The 20,780-nt window shown below is 42.6% G+C and overlaps 1 protein-coding gene across 1 annotated transcript; it reads left to right on the forward strand.

Moving 5' to 3' along the window:
- The first annotated feature begins 763 nt into the window (after positions 1-763).
- Positions 764-19,287, forward strand: LOC123991329 (serine/threonine-protein kinase Sgk3-like). The gene is made up of 17 exons (XM_046292816.1): positions 764-1,009; positions 4,251-4,674; positions 7,469-7,552; positions 8,019-8,091; positions 8,384-8,459; positions 8,787-8,862; positions 9,234-9,283; positions 9,476-9,533; positions 10,200-10,283; positions 10,379-10,510; positions 13,028-13,140; positions 13,811-13,847; positions 14,449-14,535; positions 16,226-16,321; positions 16,443-16,598; positions 16,830-16,919; positions 17,034-19,287. The coding sequence occupies exons 2-17, from the start codon at positions 4,381-4,383 to the stop codon at positions 17,199-17,201; spliced, it is 1,674 nt and encodes a 557-aa protein (XP_046148772.1). The 5' UTR covers positions 764-1,009; positions 4,251-4,380; the 3' UTR covers positions 17,202-19,287.
- The last annotated feature ends 1,493 nt before the right edge of the window (positions 19,288-20,780 follow it).

Here is a 20,780-nt window from a genome sequence, read left to right on the forward strand (position 1 = left end):
CCTATCCTAAGTATTCCTTAAAGAGGTGGGGTTTCAGGTGTCTCCGGAAGGTGGTGATTGACTCCGCTGTCCTGGCGTCGTGAGGGAGTTTGTTCCACCATTGGGGAGCCAGAGCAGCGAACAGTTTTGACTGGGCTGAGCGGGAACTGTACATTCCTTCATAAAGTGATGATAAGAAGGTTAGTTTTATCTACTGGTACCGGTTGAGGACATATCTGACAGATGAGTCAATATTTCCTGAAGAGGGAGGCAGGGCCAAGTATAGTTCCTTGGCAGACGTCCACTTTCCTGGAGCACTGTAATGCTGACCTCAAGGTACCGCTGCAGCTTGCAGGACTGCTCTCTTCCTGTCACCAAGCCTCCTGTCAGAGAGAGGTCAACCTTCACAGTTATGATATAAGCACCGCCAAGCATGTAGAGACAATTTCAAGAACAGAAGGGACACCTGCTAGATAGGACTTGGACATCCATGTGCTCTAACTATCAAATAATATAATTAGAGAATATAAATAACACAACAGACTAGACCATAATATATTTATAATAGAATACAATTGAGTAGAATAGAACAAAAGTTACAAGAAATGACCAAACAGGCAGACAGACCTTTAAAAGCCATTAAAGATGACGCTCTACATACATGCAGTGGGCTGTTGATCTTGTGTCAACGACACAGTCATTTCACATGGAACGTGGTTTAGGTTGTGGCCTTGCCCACGTTCCACCGCTAGGGGGGGGGGTACTGTTTGCTAATGTTTCCACCTAAATGTTTTCATCCTCTTGGAGTGTGGTCCCGTGACTAATTTCATTTGAATTTGAGCACAAACCTCTAGATGTTTCCTGTTTCGAGCTACCCCTCCACTGAAGCTCGGAGTGGATGGTAGAAAGTACACGCTTTACCGTTGAGTACGTTTCCCATAGTTGAGTCAAACTCACCGGATTTTGTCCTCGTTTTTTACCGACACATTAATTTGCCTTCAGCGCGACACGTCATTGGAGTTAGTTGGAGGTATGTTTGCACGTATACTTTTCTGAAATGTTGTAGTACAATATGTATATGCAACTCACCGAATATCATTGCCTCATCTACAGCCCTAAAGCTGTTAAATGGTGTCATTACGTAACTTTTTATTCAGTTAGAAATGTATGTTCAGTAACAGCAACTTACAGGACCTGGTTTCCCAAAAGCATCGTAAGGTTACGTTCTTGAGATGCTTTTGAGAAACCGAGCCCAGCTCTCTCTTTACCTAACGTTTTTCAACTAACAAACACTTTTTTAAAGTCCTGGGTGTATTCATTACACACACATGTGATCTTAACGGACTTTCCTAGTTAATTTAAAGGTTAAATAAAAAATTACGCCGATTCTGTTGCAAAAAGTTTTTTAAACGAAAGTAAACGGAGAGGGACCGAACAAACTCTGCAACTGTTTGGACTAATAATTATACCCCTGTTCTTTCCTGTCTGTTCATGGAACAGCCAGATGTCTTCAATGTGAAAACATCTGTGTGTAACGTTACTTTTCCACTTGTAATTTCACGTCAATGCAGTGTTCCCTGTTGAGATTGAGAATTCACACTTGTTATGATGGGACTGTATGTAGGCTAAAATGTAACAACTAGTAAGTCTAAATGTCATTGTATTCAACATTCTGGCCGGTAAGGAACGTTAACACGATTTTGCAGGTATTCGTTTCAGGCTGCCTGGTTAGTCAGTCAGCCTGGTTAGTCAGCCAGCCTGGTTAGGCTCACGCCTCCCTTTTTTTTTTAGAGAGAAACCTTTCATTATCATTTCCTCCCTGGGAGAGGATGTTTGTCTATTGTAGATTAGTGTTTCGTTGCTAATTTCTAGCCCACAGGCTAACGGTAGTCGGCGCTTTAGAAATAATCCATACTGTTGCATAACAAATAGTCTAGATCTCTCACCAATTAAACAACACGTAGGTCTGTCTGTAAAAATACTATTGTGCCATGGCCATCCTTTCATAAGAGCAGAGAAGAGGACACCCCTGGTTAGGTAGGCCATGTCCCCCAATGTCTACACAGTTTACTGACTGGGTTCATGCCACCCCTGGTCACTTCTGTTTATCAAGAGTTTCCTGACCTCTCGGTCTAACCGCTGACAAGATACGGTGTGCTGCTGAGACTCCTACAAATGATTCCGTTCAGATTGTTCAACATCCTCAGAGGATGTCCAGAACGCAGGGATGTGTGTGTCTGAACAAACCTGGAAGAGGAGGGTTATTTCTGATAGCAATACATTTGAGCTTGTCAGCACAAGTTCATTCAAGCCCAGTGTTGTAACAAATCGCACGACATCTGGCAATCAGTGAATGTGTTTTTGTTGTAGAATGTGAGGATTCGTTTTCTTTTTGATGTATTTATTTAGTGACCTAAATCCCCTGAACACAAACTTGGGCTAAAGTCTGATTTCCCCCTATTTGATCATGTGTATCACTGTAATATGGGTTTGAGGTTGCGGATTCATCAAGAATATTATTCAAGAATATTCTGCATTCCAAATGAAGGAGTATTTTATAGATTAGACCGCAGGTAGTTTATTTCTCTTTTGAACAAAAGTATTTCTGGTATGTTAAAAAGCGGATTCTGTCTGGTGACCCGCAGTCATTTTGCCAGGCTTTTGCATAGATGTGAGTTTGGAACTGACGATCCCTGCACTTGTGTATTTTAACAGGCTTTGTCCCTTGATGTCGTTACTACTACGTGAGTTGAATTAGATCTCTCGACTCGGGACATTCGGTACAGCACAGTTAAACTATCTCTACCAGCGTGTTATAGCCTACACCGAGCACACAATGCCAGGGCCTGAAAGAAATGACTTAACATGCTAGCTGACCTCACTCGGAAACAAAGGCACAGTCACAGCGTCGCGCCACCAAACAAAGAGCTTTGTTTCTAACAAGATAACAGACATGACGCAATCAGCATGTAAACGTTAACAAATCTGAACACGAATAAGGTCTTCAAGATGACTTCCATATAGGCTACTATGACCTTTGTAGAGAGTGGTCTCTATAATGGCCCTCTTCCTGTCTTGGTGGTCCCACTGGGCAGCTTCCTAAAGGTCTCTTACGAGCCTGTGCACCTTCCGCTGACTCTTTGAAGTTTATCTATAAATACCTCCAGTCCTCCACACTCTGACAGGAGCCAGGGAGAATGTCACAGACCCAGCGTGTGTGTGGGCAGCGAGAGGGACGGTGTGTGTGTGGTGAAAGGGAGGGTGAGAGGGTGGGTTGGGCGCGATGGAGAGTGGGTGGGAGGGTGTGGAGCGAGAGGGAGGGTGTGTGGGTGGGTGTGGGAAGGGCGGGTGTGTGGGATGGGGGGGTGGGGGTGGGGGCGGGTTGGGTGGGGTGTTTTTTTTTTTTTTGGGCGAGCGGGATGGAGGGTTTATATGTGTGGGGTGGGTGAATTTGGTGACGGGGGGGGTGGGAGTGGTGTGGGAAGGGAGGGTGTGAGGGGTGAGAGGAGGGTGGTGAGTGTGTGTGGGGGAGAGGGGGTGGGTGTGTGGTGAGTGTGTGTGGGGGGAGAGGGGTGGGTGTGTGGTGAGAGGGAGGGTGGGGGGATGTTTTTGAGGGTGTGGGGCGAGAGGGTGTGTGGGGAGGGGGAGTGGGTGAGAGGGGGAGTAGGGAAGAGGGTGTGGGTGAGAGGGAATAAGAGGGGAGAAGGAGGTCATGCAGCTCTGGGTCTGCCTATTGGGGGAGAGAGGGTGGGGTAGGAAGGGATTGTAGGCATGTGGGGAAGAGGAGAGATGAAAATGTGGAGCTGAGATGAAGTGAGGTGGTGGATAATAGTGAGGGAAGAATTTAACAGGTCATAGTGGCTGTATAGGCCAAGTAACAAGTGAGAAACTGAATGGGAGTGTAACGGGGAGGCCTGGCAGGGTAGCCTAATGTCTGTCTGCCCAGGATGAGATGAGCCTGCTGTTGATGTTGCTGCTCACTGACCCCAGTGTGGTTTCTTCTCTGCCACGCTAGCAGCTAGAACCACCAGCTCCCTCCACAACTGCTGAGGATCCATTTGACAGTGCTCTGCAATCAGCTCCACACAGGATCAATGTGTGGGGGCTAAGCTTGGGGTTTATTCAGGTGGTTGAAACGTTAAGGTTGTAAGGTAGAAATGTAACATGATAGAGCAGGTATGCTCATTCTCTTATATGGAATTTAGAGCAGTATCCCTTCTCTAGAGTAAATTTCTATCTATAGTCTAATCACTCTCATCTCTTGTACACAGCAGTGAACCAGGATGGGGATGGTCCAGTCGTCAATGTGAGCTCTGTCCAGGACCGGACGCTGTGTAGGAGTGCTGAGGGGCTTGACCTGTTGACCCTTAAACCTCTGAACTCTGACCGCTCCAGCTCAGGATGGAGGAACAGTCCAGCTACCCCAACGTCAGCATTCCCTGCTACCCCAACGTCAGCATTCCCTGCTACCCCAACGTCAGCATTCCCTGCTACCCCAACGTCAGCATTCCCTGCTACCCCAACGTCAGCATTCCCTGCTACCCCAACGTCAGCATTCCCTGCTACCCCAACGTCAGCATTCCCTGCTACCCCAACGTCAGCATTCCCTGCTACCCCAACGTCAGCATTCCCTGCTACCCCAACGTCAGCATTCCCTGCTACAATGAGCAGAGGGACAAGAAGAAGCGCTACACTGTAAGTAATGAGTTTAGTACACTCCCAGTCGGAATTAGATAAAATCTTGCGGCCCGCCCGCCCTGGGGGGAAAATAACCCCTGTTTACCTTGGTTTCACAGCAAAAACTTGAACTTTTCAAACACATTTTTTTTGTCTCATTGTTTTAGTCAATTACAAAACTTAATTTAAGAAAAGTACAAAATGCCTAAAGATTACTTTTCAACATTGCCTCCTCCCGAGCTTTCTCATTACTTAGAAAAATGTAAGAGAGTACTTCTATGCTCGCTTCGAGACAATTAACACTGAAACATGCATGAGAGCATCAGCTGTTCCAGACGACTGTGTGATCACGCCCTCCGCAGCCGATATCAGTAAGACCTTTAAACAGGTCAATATTCACAAGGCCACTGGCATAGACGGATTACCAGGATGTGTACTCCGAGCATGCGCTGACCAACTGGCAAGTGTCTTCACTGACATTTTAAACCTCTCCCTATCTGAGTCTGTAATACCAACATGTTTCAAGCATAGTGCCCAAGAACACTAAGGTAACCTGCCTAAATGTCTACCAACCCGTAGCACTTGCTATTGCACTCCACACTGCCCTTTCCCACCTGGACAAAAGGAACAACTATGTGAGAATGCTATTTATTGACTACAGCTCAGCGTTCAACACCATAGTGCCCTCAAAGCTCATCACTAAGCTAAGGACCCTGGGACTAAACACCTCCCTCTGCAACTGGATCCTGGACTTCCTGATGTGCCGCCCCCAGGTGGTAAGGGTAGGTATTAACACATCAGCCACGCTAATCCTCAACATGGGCCCCTCAGGGGTGCATGCTCAGTCCCTTCCTGTACTCCCTGTTCACTCATGACTGCACAGCCAAGCACAACTCCAACACCATCAAGTTTGCTGATGACACAACAGTGGTAGGCCTCATCACTGACAACGATGAGACAGCCTAGAGGGAGGAGGTCAAGAGACCTGACAGTGTGGTGCCAGGATAACAACCTCTCCCTCAATGTGATCAAGACAAAGGAGATGATTGGACTACAGGAAAAGGAGGACCGAGCACCCCCCCATTCTCATCAACGGGGCTGTAGTGGAGCAGGTTGAGAGCTTCAAGTTCCTTGGCGTCCACATCACCAACAAACTAACATGGTCCAAGCACACCAAGACCATTGTGTTGAGGGCACAGCAAAACATATTCCCCCTCAGGAGACTGAAAAGATTTGGCTTGGGTCCTCAGATCCTCAAAAGGTTCTACAGCTGCACCATCGAGAGCATCCTAACAGGTATGGCAACTGCTCGGTCTTCGACCGCAAGGCACTGCAGAGGGTAGTGCATATGGCCCAGTACATCACCGGGGCCAAGCTTCCTGCCATCCAGGACCTCTATACCAGGCGGTGTCAGAGGAAGTCCCTAAAAATTGTCAGACTCCAGCCACCCTACTCATAGGCTGTTCTCTCTGCTTTCCCACGACAAGCGGTACCGGTGCGCCAAGTCTTGGTCAACGAGGCTTCTAAACAGCTTCTACCCCCAAGCCAGAAGACTCATGAACAGCTAATCAAATGGCTACCCAGACTATTTGCACCCCCCGCTGCTACTCTCTGTTATCATCTACTTTAATAACTCCACCTGCATGTACATAATTACCTCAGCACCAGTGCCCCGCACATGAACTAACCATTTAAGTTATTTTCTTAACTGCATTGTTGGTTAAGAACTTTTAAGTAAGCATTTCCCTGTTGTATTCGGTGCATGTGACACATACAATTAGATTTGATCAACACTAACAGACTATACAGCTACAATAGTGAGGAGTTACAAATGGACTACACTAAACAAGTGAAATGTCTGTGGAAAACATAGCTATGTGTTGCCTACTTGAACACTGTATCCCCACAATTTTCCACTCTCACACCGGGGCGGCAGGATAGCCAAGTGGTTAGAGCGTTGGACTGGTAACTGGAAGGTTGCAAGTTCAAACCCCGGAGCTGACAAGGTACAAATCTGTCGTTCTGCCCCTGAACAGGCAGTTAACCCACTGTTCCTAGGCCGTCATTGAAAATAAGAATTTGTTCTTAACTGACTTGCCTAGTTAAATAAAGGTAAAATAAATAAACACCGTATATCCTGAAGCCACAGGGTTCTTCTCGCAGGCTTCATTTCCCTACGTGGGAGCTTTGTGAACCTTAGGTTGGGATTTCTGACCTGGTTACATGGCAATTTTTCTGCATTTGTTTTGTTATTTCTGTATAGAAAAAGTATTTGATCCCCTGCTGATTTTGTACGTTTGCCCACTGACAAAGAAATTAACACTATAATTTTAATGGTAGGTTTATTTGAACAGTGAGAGACAGAATAACAACAAAATCCAGAAAAACACATGTCAAAAATTTTATAAATTGATTTGCATTTTAATGAGGGAAATAAATATTTGACCCCCTCTCAATCAGAATGATTTCTGGCTCCCAGGTGTCTTTCATACAGGTAACGAGCTGAGATTAGTAGCACACTTTTAAAGGGAGTGTTCCTAATCTCAGCTTGTTACCTGTATAAAAGACACCTTTCCACAGAAGCAATCAAGCAATGTTGTTGCTCCGGTGTTTCAAGAGGGACAGTAACTTTTGCTTCGCCTAGCCGAGTTCTGCTAGGAGCAAGACAAACCTAGTATGCTTTTATAGTGTTGTGGCAACAGCTGTTCAACAGGCTGTATTGCAGACTGCAGTATTACAGTATCTATAGAAAGTAGGGCATCATGTCTTTTGTCTAGATTTATACTGTGTTTCCCCCCCCACATTTGTCCAGGTTTACAAAGTGATGGTCAATGTAGGAAGACATGAGTGGTTTGTCTTCAGGCGATACGCAGAGTTTGACAAGCTCTACAACACAGTAAGTTGAATTATTTATTTTTTATACCCTCTTCGGAGGACAAATATATATTTTATAGGTTTTCTGCTACATGGAAGTGTTCCTGTGTAACAAATACGTGTTGTAATAAGACTGCAGGCTTCCTTTTCATCAGAGATCAGCTGACTAAACTGGGCCAAGCTCGGTTTTTATCAAAACAGAATCCCTTACCTTATCAGATGTTTTAACATTGAAGGTCTTAGCTCTTTTTTAATTTTATTTTTTTGACTTGATGTTGTAAGACGTGTTAATGACGTTTCACACACATTATATTACTCACTGTATTTAGACACTATTACTGTGGATTTGTGTATAGTTGACATTTCGAAAATCAGTTAATTCAACTCTCATGGTTGGGGTAGAGATGGAGAGTAATTTTGGTCCCCATGACATACCTATCCTCATCTTTGATATAATCTGATTTGTCTGACTTTTTTGTTTTGTGCAGTTGAGGAAACAGTTTCCATCTTTGAACTTGAAAATCCCACCCAAGAGAATATTTGGGGACAACTTTGACCCAGGTAACATTGATTAATCTGACATTGTCTGGTAAAAGTATCTGTAACTACACTCAATGTTTTTAGTAGATCAGAAATCAATACATGCCCCTCTGTTCTCCTCTATACTTCAGCCCAGTATTTTATTTTAAATGTTTAACAAATTAGATCATGTACACATGACAAACTGGATTATGGATAATATGAAACTAAACCAGAACAACTAAGTGATTTTGTGTCTAGAACTTGTCTTTCATTTGTGAATACAGGGTCAATATTAAATATACTATTTATAACATTTTCCATTTTCTTTTAGAGTTTATCAAGCAAAGAAGAACAGGTTTACATGAGTTCATTCAAAGACTGGTCTCACATCCTCAGCTCAGAAACCAGTAAGTATTGTACAACTGACTTTACGGTAAATTAATTTAAAAACGACCCGATTTATTGCACTGTACTCTGATGGTTTGACAAATCAATCTGTATCCAAGGTCAGTTTAGCGTTTTCTTCCCTAATGGGTATGGTTAGGATTTGGGGATGATCGGTTGGTCCTAGGTCTGTGACAAAGGGAGGATCTAACCCTGTTTTATGGCAGTATCTCCTAACCCAGTGATGTTTAACATGGAGTCTGAAAGCAGCGCTTTTCTAACAGCTGTGGCTTTGTGTGTGTCTGTCAGACCCCTAACATGTGACCTCTCTCTCGCCAACGATCTGACAGGCCTGATGTCAGAGCATTCCTGCAGATGGACAAATCTCAAAACTTCTCAGACCCATCAGAAGATGAAGATGACAAGGTAGGCGATGACAGGACAGTATGATGTCTGAGGGAAGGAGATATGACCGCTCAATCTTTGAAAGAGTCATGTCTTTCAAATGAAGAAATGTTGACCAACATCTCTGCTCTGATACAGCACGAATGAATACTTGAAGTATTCTGTGTTGGATATTGTATTTTCAATGTGGGATCATTGATTCCATTATACAACCGTAATAATGCAGCAGGTTTGTATATTGCATTATCAGCATTGTCATTCTGTACAGTATGTGTAGTTCAAACCCCTTGAGACTTCTGGCAGAATAAAGGTTTAGATCCTATGGCCTCACTTTTTAACCTGCGTTAAACCTGTGTTTTTAACAGATAATCTGTTCCATCTCTGTTTTACAGAACGGCTCTACCTCCAGAAATATTAACCTGGGACCGTCTGGAAATCCACAGTAGGTTATAGTCTCACAGTAAATTGAGGTCTGCAGATATTTCTGTTTTACCTGTGAAAATGTGTGTGATTTCTGGATGTCTTTTTCCTCCAAGTAACCTTTGCAGGCCTTGTCATAGCCATTCATTTGTTCTAAAAAAGATATTTCTAGATACTTTTGTTTGCCAACCTTTTTTTGTTTTCCACATTTCAGTGCAAAGCCCACAGACTTTGACTTTCTTAAAGTCATTGGAAAGGGGAGCTTTGGAAAGGTATGTGATTATGTATAATACAGTGCATTACGCAGGGTTGCAAAAAAACTTTCAATAAATAACCTGCTTTTCCAGATATCCTGGTTGGATGATTCTGGTATTCCTGCTCATTTCCTCCTGATTCTGGAATTCTCCAAACAGGATTTCAGGAAAACCAGGGATTTTATTGAAAGTTTAATATTACAGCCGTTATGTCTTGGTCATTCTTGTCAAACTCATTCCACAGAGGGCCGAGTATCTGAGGGTTTTCGCTCCTCCCTTGGACTTGTTTAATGAATTAAGGTCACTAATTAGTAAGGAACTCTCCTCACCTGGTTGTCTAGGTCTTAATTGAAAGGAAAAAACAAAAACCTGCAGACACTCAGCCCTTCGTGGAATGAGTTTGACACCTCTGGTCTTGGTTCTTGAAGTAGGTCCCTCAAAGGAGAATCACAGCAACACAAACAATGAATACTGAAACGATCAGGTATTTAGTTTGGTCTTTCCAGTGTGGTAACGAAAAGGTTTACTACTTTGTCTATTATTAGATAGCCTTTCTGTTTGAGAAGTGATCGTCTTCCAGTTCTGGATTTCCACTGCCTCATTGTTTGTACCGTATTGTCGCTATGGTAACTGGGGGGGTTTAACAGCGAGTCCACCATGCTGTCTCTTCTCGCCCGCGTGAAGGTTCTCCTTGCTAAACGGAAACTGGACGGAAAGTATTACGCAATCAAGGTCCTGCAGAAAAGGGTCATCCTCAACAGGAGAGAGGTAATTTATTCCAGAGTATTATTGAATTGGACATGTTTCTTGATGTTGGGTATGTTATTTGTACGTTCACCCCAATAGTAAAATGTTTCCAACAGCAAAAACACATCATGGCGGAGCGCAATGTGCTACTGAAGAACATGAAACACCCTTTCCTGGTTGGCTTGCATTATTCCTTCCAGACCACTGACCAGTTGTACTTCGTCTTGGATTTTGTCAACGGGGGAGAAGTGAGTAGTTTCACTGTTATTCATAATAGACACACTGTTGAGTCACTGAGGTCAAAGCACAGGAAACCTGCTAAAAAGCCCTGGGATATGAGCCCTGACCTGAGGGCAAGGACCCTTTATAAACGTTGGGGCTGGTTCCACAGACTCAGATTAAATAGAATTTACATTGAAAGTTTATAGACAGTTCATACACTATCCAAACATAATCTGTTGCGATCCACTCCCAAACCACCATTTGAGAAGCACTGGTTTAAGCTATACTCGTTTTAAGCTATACTTGTTTTAGGTATATAGTAGGTGTTGATAAACTCATACATTTCGAAGCTCAACGCCTCCTTTTAAAAAAAAAAAGGAACTGTGCAGTTGGTGAGAGCTGAATTTCCACATTTGAATAAATGCCTTCTGACCACTAGTGCAGTGTTGGCCAATTTAACTCTTGTAAAAATATTTATTTGCATTTTTATACATACCATTCTGGGACTGTCAAAAAGAGCAAAAACCAAGTGGTTCAGACAATATGGAAGGTTTTTAATGTTTCTCTAACATTGGTATAATGGCAAGTCTGTAAAAATATTTTGACTGTATTGAAATACTACAGATATCTTTACAAAAAGCTACAGAGGCCTATGGATATTCCAGATCTGAAGGCTATGTGCCTTAGCTAACGTCTCTGATTACCGTTGTCATCAGTATGTGCTTTAGCTGGGGGGAACTATGCTAGATATCTCCTCCTAAATCACAGAATCTGGGAACTGGCAGTGCAGGTAAGCTACACATGGTGTTTTTCCAGGGAGCTGAGGCTAATCTCGTAGCTCATGTCATGTTGATGCTAGTATTCAGGCACTCAGTTAATCCCCTCAACGTGCGGCTTGAGACAATTGTAATAGTGATGTGGAATTTGCAGACGTGGCAGGAACTTTGACCCATGGCTGTGTGTCATGACTCTGCTACAATTGTTAGCAACCTGGGCTAAATATTGTGGAAATACAGTGCCCTCCACTAATATTTCCACCCATTGGTAAATATTAGCAAAATGTACTGTTAAAAAAACATCTTTGTTTATCCTCTTGATCTTTCATTTTAAAAAATCTAACCTTTTAATTAAAGTAAAATAATTCAAAGAAAAAAATTAATTCTTATCATATTTTTCTCAAAGGTGTGTCACAATTATTGGCACCTGTTCATTCAATACTTCGTGCCAAGATAACAGCTCTGTGTCTTCTCCTGTAAGGAGGTTGGAGAACACATGGCAAGGGATCTTTCCTCCATACAGAATCTCTTCAGATTCCGCGGTCCACGTTTTCTGTGGGGTTTAGGTCAGGACTGGGATGGCTACGGTAAGACCTTGATTCTGTGGTCTGTGAACAGTTTTTGTATTGATTTTGAGGTGTGCTTTGGATCATTGTCCTGCTGGAAGATACAACCACGGCCCAGTTGAATCTTCCTAGCAGAGGCAGGTTTTGATTTAATATCTGCTGGTACTTGATGGGGTCCATGATACCATGTATCCTAACAAGTTGTCCAGGGCCTTTGGAAGAAAAACAGCCCCACAACATCAAAGATCCACCACCATACTTCACAGTGAGGATAAGTTGCTTTTCTGCATGGCTATCTTTCTGTCTACACCATGGTTGTTTCCAAAAAGCTCTATTTTGGTCTCATCTGAACATAGAACCCGGTCCCATTGAAAGTTCCAGTAACGTTTGGCAAACTGTAGGCTTGAGTTTGTTGTTTGATGACAGCAAAGGCTTTTTTATGGCAACCATCCCAAACAACTTGAGGTTATGTAGGTGGTCATTTCTAGGGGTGCCAATAATTGTGGCACACGTTTGGGAGGAAAATATTGTTTTCATGTATTTCTTTCAATCATTTTAAGGTTTGATTTTTGAATGAAAGACCAAGAGGATAATTTGAATTTGTAATTTAAAAAAATTGTTAACCTTTATTTAACTAGGCAAGTCAGTTAAGAACAAAGTTTTATTTACAATGACGGCCTACCGGGGAACAGTGGGTTAACTGCCTTGCTCAGGGGTCAGATTGACAGATTTTTACCTTGTCAGCTCGGGGATTCGATCCAGCAACATTTCGGTTACTGGCCCAACGCTCTAACCACAGCAAAGACGTTTTTTTCCACAGCCTTTTATGTTTATATTTGCTAAGGTGCCAAAATGAGTGGTGGGAACTGTATCCAGTCATGCTCCTATTAGTTCACCATGTACATTGGAACTGTGTCACGGCATGCTCCTATTAGTTCACCGTGTCCTTTGGAACTGTGTCACGGCATGCTCCTATTAGTTCACCGTGTCCTTTGGAACTGTGTCACGGCATGCTCCTATTAGTTCACCGTGTCCTTTGGAACTGTGTCACGGCATGCTCCTATTAGTTCACCGTGTCCTTTGGAACTGTGTCACGGCATGCTCCTATTAGTTCACCGTGTCCTTTGGAACTGTGTCACGGCATGCTCCTATTAGTTCACCGTGTCCTTTGGAACTGTCTCACTGTCCTCTATGATTCCAGCTCTTCTTCCATCTTCAAAAAGAACAGACCTTTCCGGAACCCAGAGCCAAGTTCTACATCGCAGAAATCGCAAGCGCACTGGGCTATCTGCATTCTCTTAATATAGTTTACAGGTACGTGGGTTGTTTGTGCGTATGTAACAATGTTTGTGGGCTTTCACTCAACAGGCTAACAGACCCAGGTTCAAATCCAGTTTGTGTTACAAAGGCCCAGTTGTCATTGCTCTGGTACACCAGCTGGCTGCTGGAGGTTTGTAGTAGAGAGACAGTTTTCCACAATAACTATCCTGAATGAGCAGTGCATGCAACACACCCTTTTCAATTATTGGGAAAAGTCCCATTTCTAATGGCATCTTATGGGAAATTCCTGGATCTTTGTGATCATTGAAGTGTTCCTATTTAAAGCCGTCCACTGTAGTAATTTTCATTAAGTCAAACGTCACGGTTGCACGTGTATAATCATACATTAATTGACATGTGAGGGCAATTTTCCCCTTAACAAGTACCTCAAGCCATCCACTCTGCCTGTGGTTTCAGTTTAGTGTAATGCTGGTTCTGTTAATCATGTACATTGTAATCCACTGGATCATGTCTGGATGCATATCACTAGGACTAAATAACCCCTCTTCATGATTTGATTGTTTTGATTCCCTCTTGCTGTTCAATTGGCCACTTTCCCAGAAGTAGTGAGACAATAGCCATTGTAATCCATTAAGCACAATTCTATTATCCAATAACAGTGACTTTGGATAATGAATGTTCGTGAGATGTATTTTTTTCACAGGGATTTGAAGCCAGAAAATATCCTTCTCGACTCTGAAGTAAGTGTGACATCCTAACTCTGTTTGCAGTGGGTAAGTAGTCCGTTCTATGTGTAGTAGCTTAGGGCTGTGTTCATTACAACCTGCACTAGCAAAACTTATGCAGGCTGTTTGTTTACAAACAGCTGTTCACAAACAAATGTTTCTTGAAACTGGAAGCATCCTCCCATGGCTGTCGTCTACCTTGTATTTTTACATTACCCCAAATAATTCTGCAATTCAATTTAACCTTAGTTAAAAGTTGTACTTTAGTAAAGCCCTTACTAAGTGTTTACTACAAGTCAGTGGAACAAATTATGCGATGTGAATTTGAATGTACCAAACAAACCAATCCAAGCATCTGTGGTGAAGCCTAATCCTTCACCAGCGGACATCTGTCACAAACGGCCATTTCACTTTCAGTTTAAGTAGAGAATGCTTGTGATTTGATTGTTTTACTCGTTCCTGACCGGCCTTATTGAGAAAGTGAGGAAATTTGTAAGTGGTCTACTCTGTCCAAAATTCCACAATGACAATAGATTAGTTAGTACTGACTGAGGATAATGGGCCATCTGTGTGGCGAACAGTGTCTAAAATGTTCCCTGTCTCCCCTTCTTTAAAGGGACATATAGTTTTGACTGACTTCGGGTTGTGCAAGGAAGGCATTTCCCAAGCCGAGACGACAAGCACATTTTGTGGGACACCAGAGGTAACATTAAGCATTTAGTACGGTCGATTTAATGCCACGTGTTCCTTTTGCTGCCGTGTGGTTCACATGACGTCACAATTTAGTGTCAAGTCACTACTAATTATTAACAAAGGAAATTGTACATAATGAAAATGAAGAGGGAGGCATGCCAGTGGTTAATAACTTGACATGGCTGTCTCATTTTAAGTGCCATATACAGTAGTATGTATAGAATGGGCTTGAGTAATGTTTTCCAGGGCAGTGTATGTAATAAGAACCTTTTCATCTCTAGAATAGGGTTGCAAAGCTACCAGTAATTTACCAAAGTTACCTGACTCTATGGCAATCTATAGTAACTTGGGTAATATATACTTGAATAATGTTTTTTAAAATAATGGATTTATACTGTATTCATTTTCTATATCGGTGTCCATATTGTCAATGAGTTTCTTGTAGATCAACTATATGGTTCCAGAGAACAGCCTAATTAATAAAGAAAAAGCATCTAATCAATGAATGCATCATTTTTTATCCACTCTGCAAATCTTTAAACTATTGACTTTTTTCACAACTGCCACCAGTTTTACGCCAAAACATTTACAACCGACATGTTAAATACATGAATAAATATGAAGGGTATTTCATTCAGGAACTCTGGTGAAATCCTTTTTTATGCAGCTATTTAACATGTCTGTTGTCAATGTTTTGGTCTAAAACTGGTGGCAGTTGTGAAAAAAGTCAATAAAATTAATACAGTATATATGAATACATTTTTTAAGTTATTAAAGTATATATTACCTGGCCTCCTGAGTGGCGCAGTGGTCTAATGCACTGCATCACAGTGCTTGAGACGTCACTACAGACCCGAGGTCGATCTCAGGCTTTGTCAGTCGGCCGCGACCGGGAGACCCATGAGGCGGCGCACAATTGGCCCGGCATCATCCGGGTTAGGGGAGGGTTTGGCTGGTCTGGGATGTCCTTGTTCCATCGCGCTCTAGTGACTCCTTGTGGCGGGCCGGGTGCATGCACGCTGACTTTGGTGGCCAGTTGTACGGTGTTTCCTCCGACACATTGGTTCAGCTGACTTCCGGGTTAAGTGAGCAGTGTGTCAAGAAGCTGTGCAAGGTTGTTTCGGCTCTTGACCTTCGCCTCTCCCGAGTAGCAACGATGGGACAAGACTGTAACTACCAATTGGCGATCACGACAATTGGGGGGTAAAAAGTACAAAAAATAAAGTATATATTACCTGAGTTACTATAGATTTAAATCCTTTACCAGCTGACTCATCTAGACACATCTCTCATGAATGACAGTGTCATTTTCAGTTTGTGAAGTAGAGAATGCTTGTGATTTGATTGTTTTACTCGTTCCTGACTGGCCTTATTGAGAAAGTGAGGAAATTTGTAAGTGGTCTACTCTGTCCAAAATTCCACAATGACTATAGATTATTTAGTACTGACTGAGGATAATGGGCCATCTGTGTGGCGAACAGTGTTCAAAATGTTATTAAACACTGGTATTCACTAAGTTGATGGTTTTATATTTAAGATCATTTGTCATTCTGTTTTATTTGAAAATCTTATTTGATTATTTTATATATCTTACATGTGATAAGGGCCCTTCCTTTGCAACCCTAGTCTAGACCACTGTTCTGGATTGAGACTGAATAGGCCAGTTAATGCTAATGTGTGTAACTCTGTCCTCTCCCCAGTACCTAGCTCCAGAGGTCCTGAGGAAACAACCATATGACAACACAGTGGACTGGTGGTGTCTGGGATCAGTGCTCTATGAAATGCTCTTTGGCCTGGTGAGTTACTGTTGTAGACAATGAAAACCGGAACAACATTTACTGTCCGTGCACCCTTGACATGCTGCCTGATCACACGCTGCCCTTACGCTAATACAGCTGTCTCCCCTCTGTTCCACAGCCTCCGTTCTACAGCAGAGACACCCATGAGATGTATGACAACATCCTTCACAAGCCCCTGATGATGCGTCCCGGAGCGTCCAACACGGCCTGGTCCCTCCTGCAGGCTCTACTGGAGAAGGACGGCACACACAGACTGGGCTCCAGAGATGATTTTGTGAGTGGTCAGCATCAGTCTCACAACTGACTAGTGTATTGCCATAGCTGATGGCATCTGATTCCCTCTGGTGGAGAAATATTGTCATGACAAGGAGTTTCTCAATAGCTGCAGTGTTCATTTCTCGTGGGCAGATGGATTGCATTACACCACTTATCAGTATGAAGTAAATAACATTTGCCTTGGTCATTCTAGACCCTAAACATGAATTATATTCTATATATTTTTCAGAATGAGATCAAAGAGCACTACTTCTTCTCAGAGATCAACTGGGATGACCTGGAACAGAGGAAGGTTCCACCTCCATTCACTCCCAATGTGGTAAATGTTCTCAGGATTATATCTGATTCTGATCACAGATACACACAGATATGTAAGACACCAGACCACAGGCATGAATGAACTGAATGTTGTTTCTTTCCCCCTATTTTGCAGAATTCTCCTCATGACATCACAAACTTTGATCCAGAATTCACAGGCGAGACTGTTACGAACTCTGTGTGCTATACTGAAGATTCCATAGTCAACACCATTGTGATGGAGGCTGACGATGCCTTCCTAGGTTTCTCCTATGCACCACCCTCAGATGACTCCTTTCTATGAAAGACTCGCTGTGAGTCCCTGCCCCAGAGTTCTGTGAAATTGCCTTAACTCCGTGTTCTTCCATCATGGTCCTGTTGATCCACAGGGTATGCAGGCTTTTGTTCCAACCCAGTAGAGCTTGTTGAATCATGTGTGTTAGTGCTGGGCTGGAAGGAAGGCCTGCCCACCCTGCTGGTCTCCAGGATCAGGACTGAAGAACAGTGCCTTAACCTGTCCAGATTCTTTTGAATAAAAGGGAACTCATACTGGATGAACCTGTAAAGTGAGCAGAAGTTGTGATCAGACAGCACTTATGAATATGGTTTGGGCTGCAGTGTGTCAAGAAATCTTTATTTTTACCTAATTATATTTATATAACAATATATTTTTAAGAAATGTAGGCCATCTTTCTTGACACGTATTGTTTGTTGGCTTATGTTGATCCACAAAAAAGTGGTGTCAATGTTGGTCCTTTTGGTTTGAAGAAAAGATAAACATTCAGTGTCTTTTCAGGATGGGATGGGTAACACTAATCCCCAAAATAAAATCCAAGTTTAGAACTAGAATCTTTCATTAAAACAATACCAAGGCATTGTGCTCTCCACTTCTCTCTACAAAGCTACGGGATGGTGCTGGAGAAATGTAACCGCTTTCAAATTCATAGACCGCTATGGATACAAGGACTGACCATCCATGATATCAAATGTATAGTTTTGAGGCTATACATTGTTTACAAACTTATTTTGGATTCTAATGGGTACAACAGGTGAACTAAGCTCATGAGGCATTCGTGAGTTGTAATTCTTCAATAATCAATGGGTATATACATTGAGTGGACAAAGCATTAGGAACATCTGCTCTTTTCATTACAAATTGACCAGGTGAATCCAGTTGAAAGCTATGATCTCTTATTGAGGTCACTTGTTAAAATCCACTTCAATCAGTGTAGAGGAAGGGGAGGCGACGGGTTAAATGATTTTTGGGCCTCGAGACAATTGAGACATGGATTGTGTGCCAGTCAGAGGGTGAATTGGCAAGACAAAATATTTAAGTGCCTTTGAACGGAGTATGGTAGTAGGTGCCAGGCGGACCGGTTTGAGTGTGTCAACTACAACGCTACTGGGTTTTTCACGCTCAACTGTTTTCCGTGTGTATCAAGAATGGTCCACCACCCAAAGGACATCCAGACAACTTTACACGACTGTGGGAAGTATTTGAGTCAACCTGGGCCAGCATCCCTGTGGAACACTATTGACACCTTGATGAATTGAAGCTGTTCTGAGGGGAAAAGGTGGTGCAAATCAGTATTAGGAAGGTGTTCTTAATGTTTTGTACACAGTGTATATACCCATTGATTATTGAAGAATATAACTCACAAATGCCTCATGAGCTTAGTTCACCTGTTGTACCCGTTAGAACCCAAAATAAGTATGGAGCAACTAAGGATTCTAGCTTTAAGAGTGGAAGTGAGGAAAGAAACCACTTCCTCAATCATTTCTGTTCCACTTTAAAAACAGACTGTGGCCTTTAATGAAATGACAGTGAACATGTTATATTCTCTCAGAAGAACAGCTGAAAGGAATTGTGTTTTGTCTCTTCTCTCTTTAAAAGATGGCTTATGGTTCATTTTTTTTCTCAATGGGGGAATACTTGAGAGGTCACTGAATAGAGTCTTGTGTTGACAAAGGTAATTTCAGTTCATATTTTGATGAAGTTCATAGACTTTTTCTGTGATGGCTCCATCCATGACTTTACTTTGCAAACAGATGCTGAGCCATCTGATAGCTAGAAAGCAATGTTGCTTGCTTGCCTGTCTGTATTATAGCTTACATCTCTTAAACTTGCTTTAATATTACTCAAATCCTCAACCACCATCATTTTGGGTTTTCACACAATTTCTAGGTAGTGAGTGTGGTCAAGTCCTCATTGTTCAATATAATGCTTTAGATGAGAAGTCCTGTACACAAAATAAGAATGAAACAACTATGTAGTGTGTTTTAGGATGTACAGTGTATTCAGAAAGTATTCAGACGCCTTGACTTTTTCCACATTTTGTTACGTTACAGCCTTATTCTAAAATGGATTAAATAAAAAATACCCCATAATAGCAAAGTGAAATGTTTTTTTTTCTTTTTGTTGACATTTTTGCAAATGTATTAAAAAGAAATAAACCGAAGTATTCTGGCCCTTTGCAATGAGACTCAAAATTGAGCATCGGTGCATCCTGTTTCCATTCATCCTTGAGCTGTTTCTACATTGGAGCCACTTGTGGTAAATTCAATTGTTTGGACATGATTTGGAAAGGCACACACCTGTCTATATAAGGTCCCACCGTTTACAGTGCTTGTCAGTAGAAACCAAGCCGTGAGGTTAAAGGAATTGTCCATAGAGCTCTGAGATGGTTGTATCGAGGCACAGATCTGGGGAAGGCTACCAAAACATGTCTGCAGCATTGAAGGTCCCCAAGAACACTGGCCTCCATCATTCTGAGCAATCAGGGGAGAAGGGCCTTGGTCAGGGAGGTGACCAAGAACCCGATGTTCACTCTGAAAGAGTTTAGAATAAGGCTGTAATGTAACAGAATGTGGAAAAAGTCTATGGATCTGAATACTTTCTGAATGCACTGTATATGGAGATGGGTGACTTGGCTGGTTGTCTTGTCTGTACTCTACAGACGCGCGCAGTTCTTATGTTCAGGTGGCCGGCGGCTGAGATTGTCAGGTGCAGGTGCCGTGCTAGCTACTGAGGTCTCTGTGGCTGAAATCTGTAGGTAACTAGCTTAGCTAGTTTGTCAGTAACAGAAAATTGAAAAATGTTTTCCTACTGAAAGTCTGTTTTGTCTTTAGACATTAGTGGAGCTCTTCAACTTGCTGAAAACTGCAAACCATTCAATGTAAGTTTTAGTGGTAGGCTAGCCATCGAGAGCTTTCAATGAGCTGTCAGTGTAGCTACTGGGATTGCGTCATGTGGTCCAGAGGGGGTAACCTCGGCAACCCTGTATCCACGGGAATGTGGTGACGTGAGAAGCAGACCTTCATAGATGACAGGAAGCTCTTATGATAAATAACTGATGGTTATATCTGTCCAATTTGATTTAGCTATATATTATAAAGTAAACTAATATCACCCAAATTCATATTCCCTTCAGATCCCTAGCAGAGTGAGGCTGTGTATCTGTTCTGTATCAGTGTGAACCCTTCTGACCTAATGGAACTGGATCCTAGATTGAGTGACTGTGCTCTGTGACCCCTCAAAGCTACGCCACTATTTCAGTCAGTAAGTCCAACACATCTCCCATTACCATATTCAAATCTTGAATTTGGAACATACCCGAATTGATGTTTTGTGTCACTCCCCATGAGATTTGTTGTCTCTCCCTCGTAGAGAAAATACACACAAAGTCAGGCAAATGTGATCCTGCAGTTTACACACCTCCCTCCGTTCCCTGAGGACACCCTGGATCTCTGAGTTTCCCCGTGGTTCCATGTGCTGGGAGGTGAGAATGACGCCACTAATTGGCTCTGTCCCTGAATGATCTCTGATGAAGTAGCCTCACATGCCATGCTTACATGTAGCTGTTGTTTAAATACAATACGGTTT

Source organism: Oncorhynchus gorbuscha, linkage group LG12 (genome assembly GCF_021184085.1).
Source record: "Oncorhynchus gorbuscha isolate QuinsamMale2020 ecotype Even-year linkage group LG12, OgorEven_v1.0, whole genome shotgun sequence".
NCBI lineage: Eukaryota > Metazoa > Chordata > Actinopteri > Salmoniformes > Salmonidae > Oncorhynchus > Oncorhynchus gorbuscha.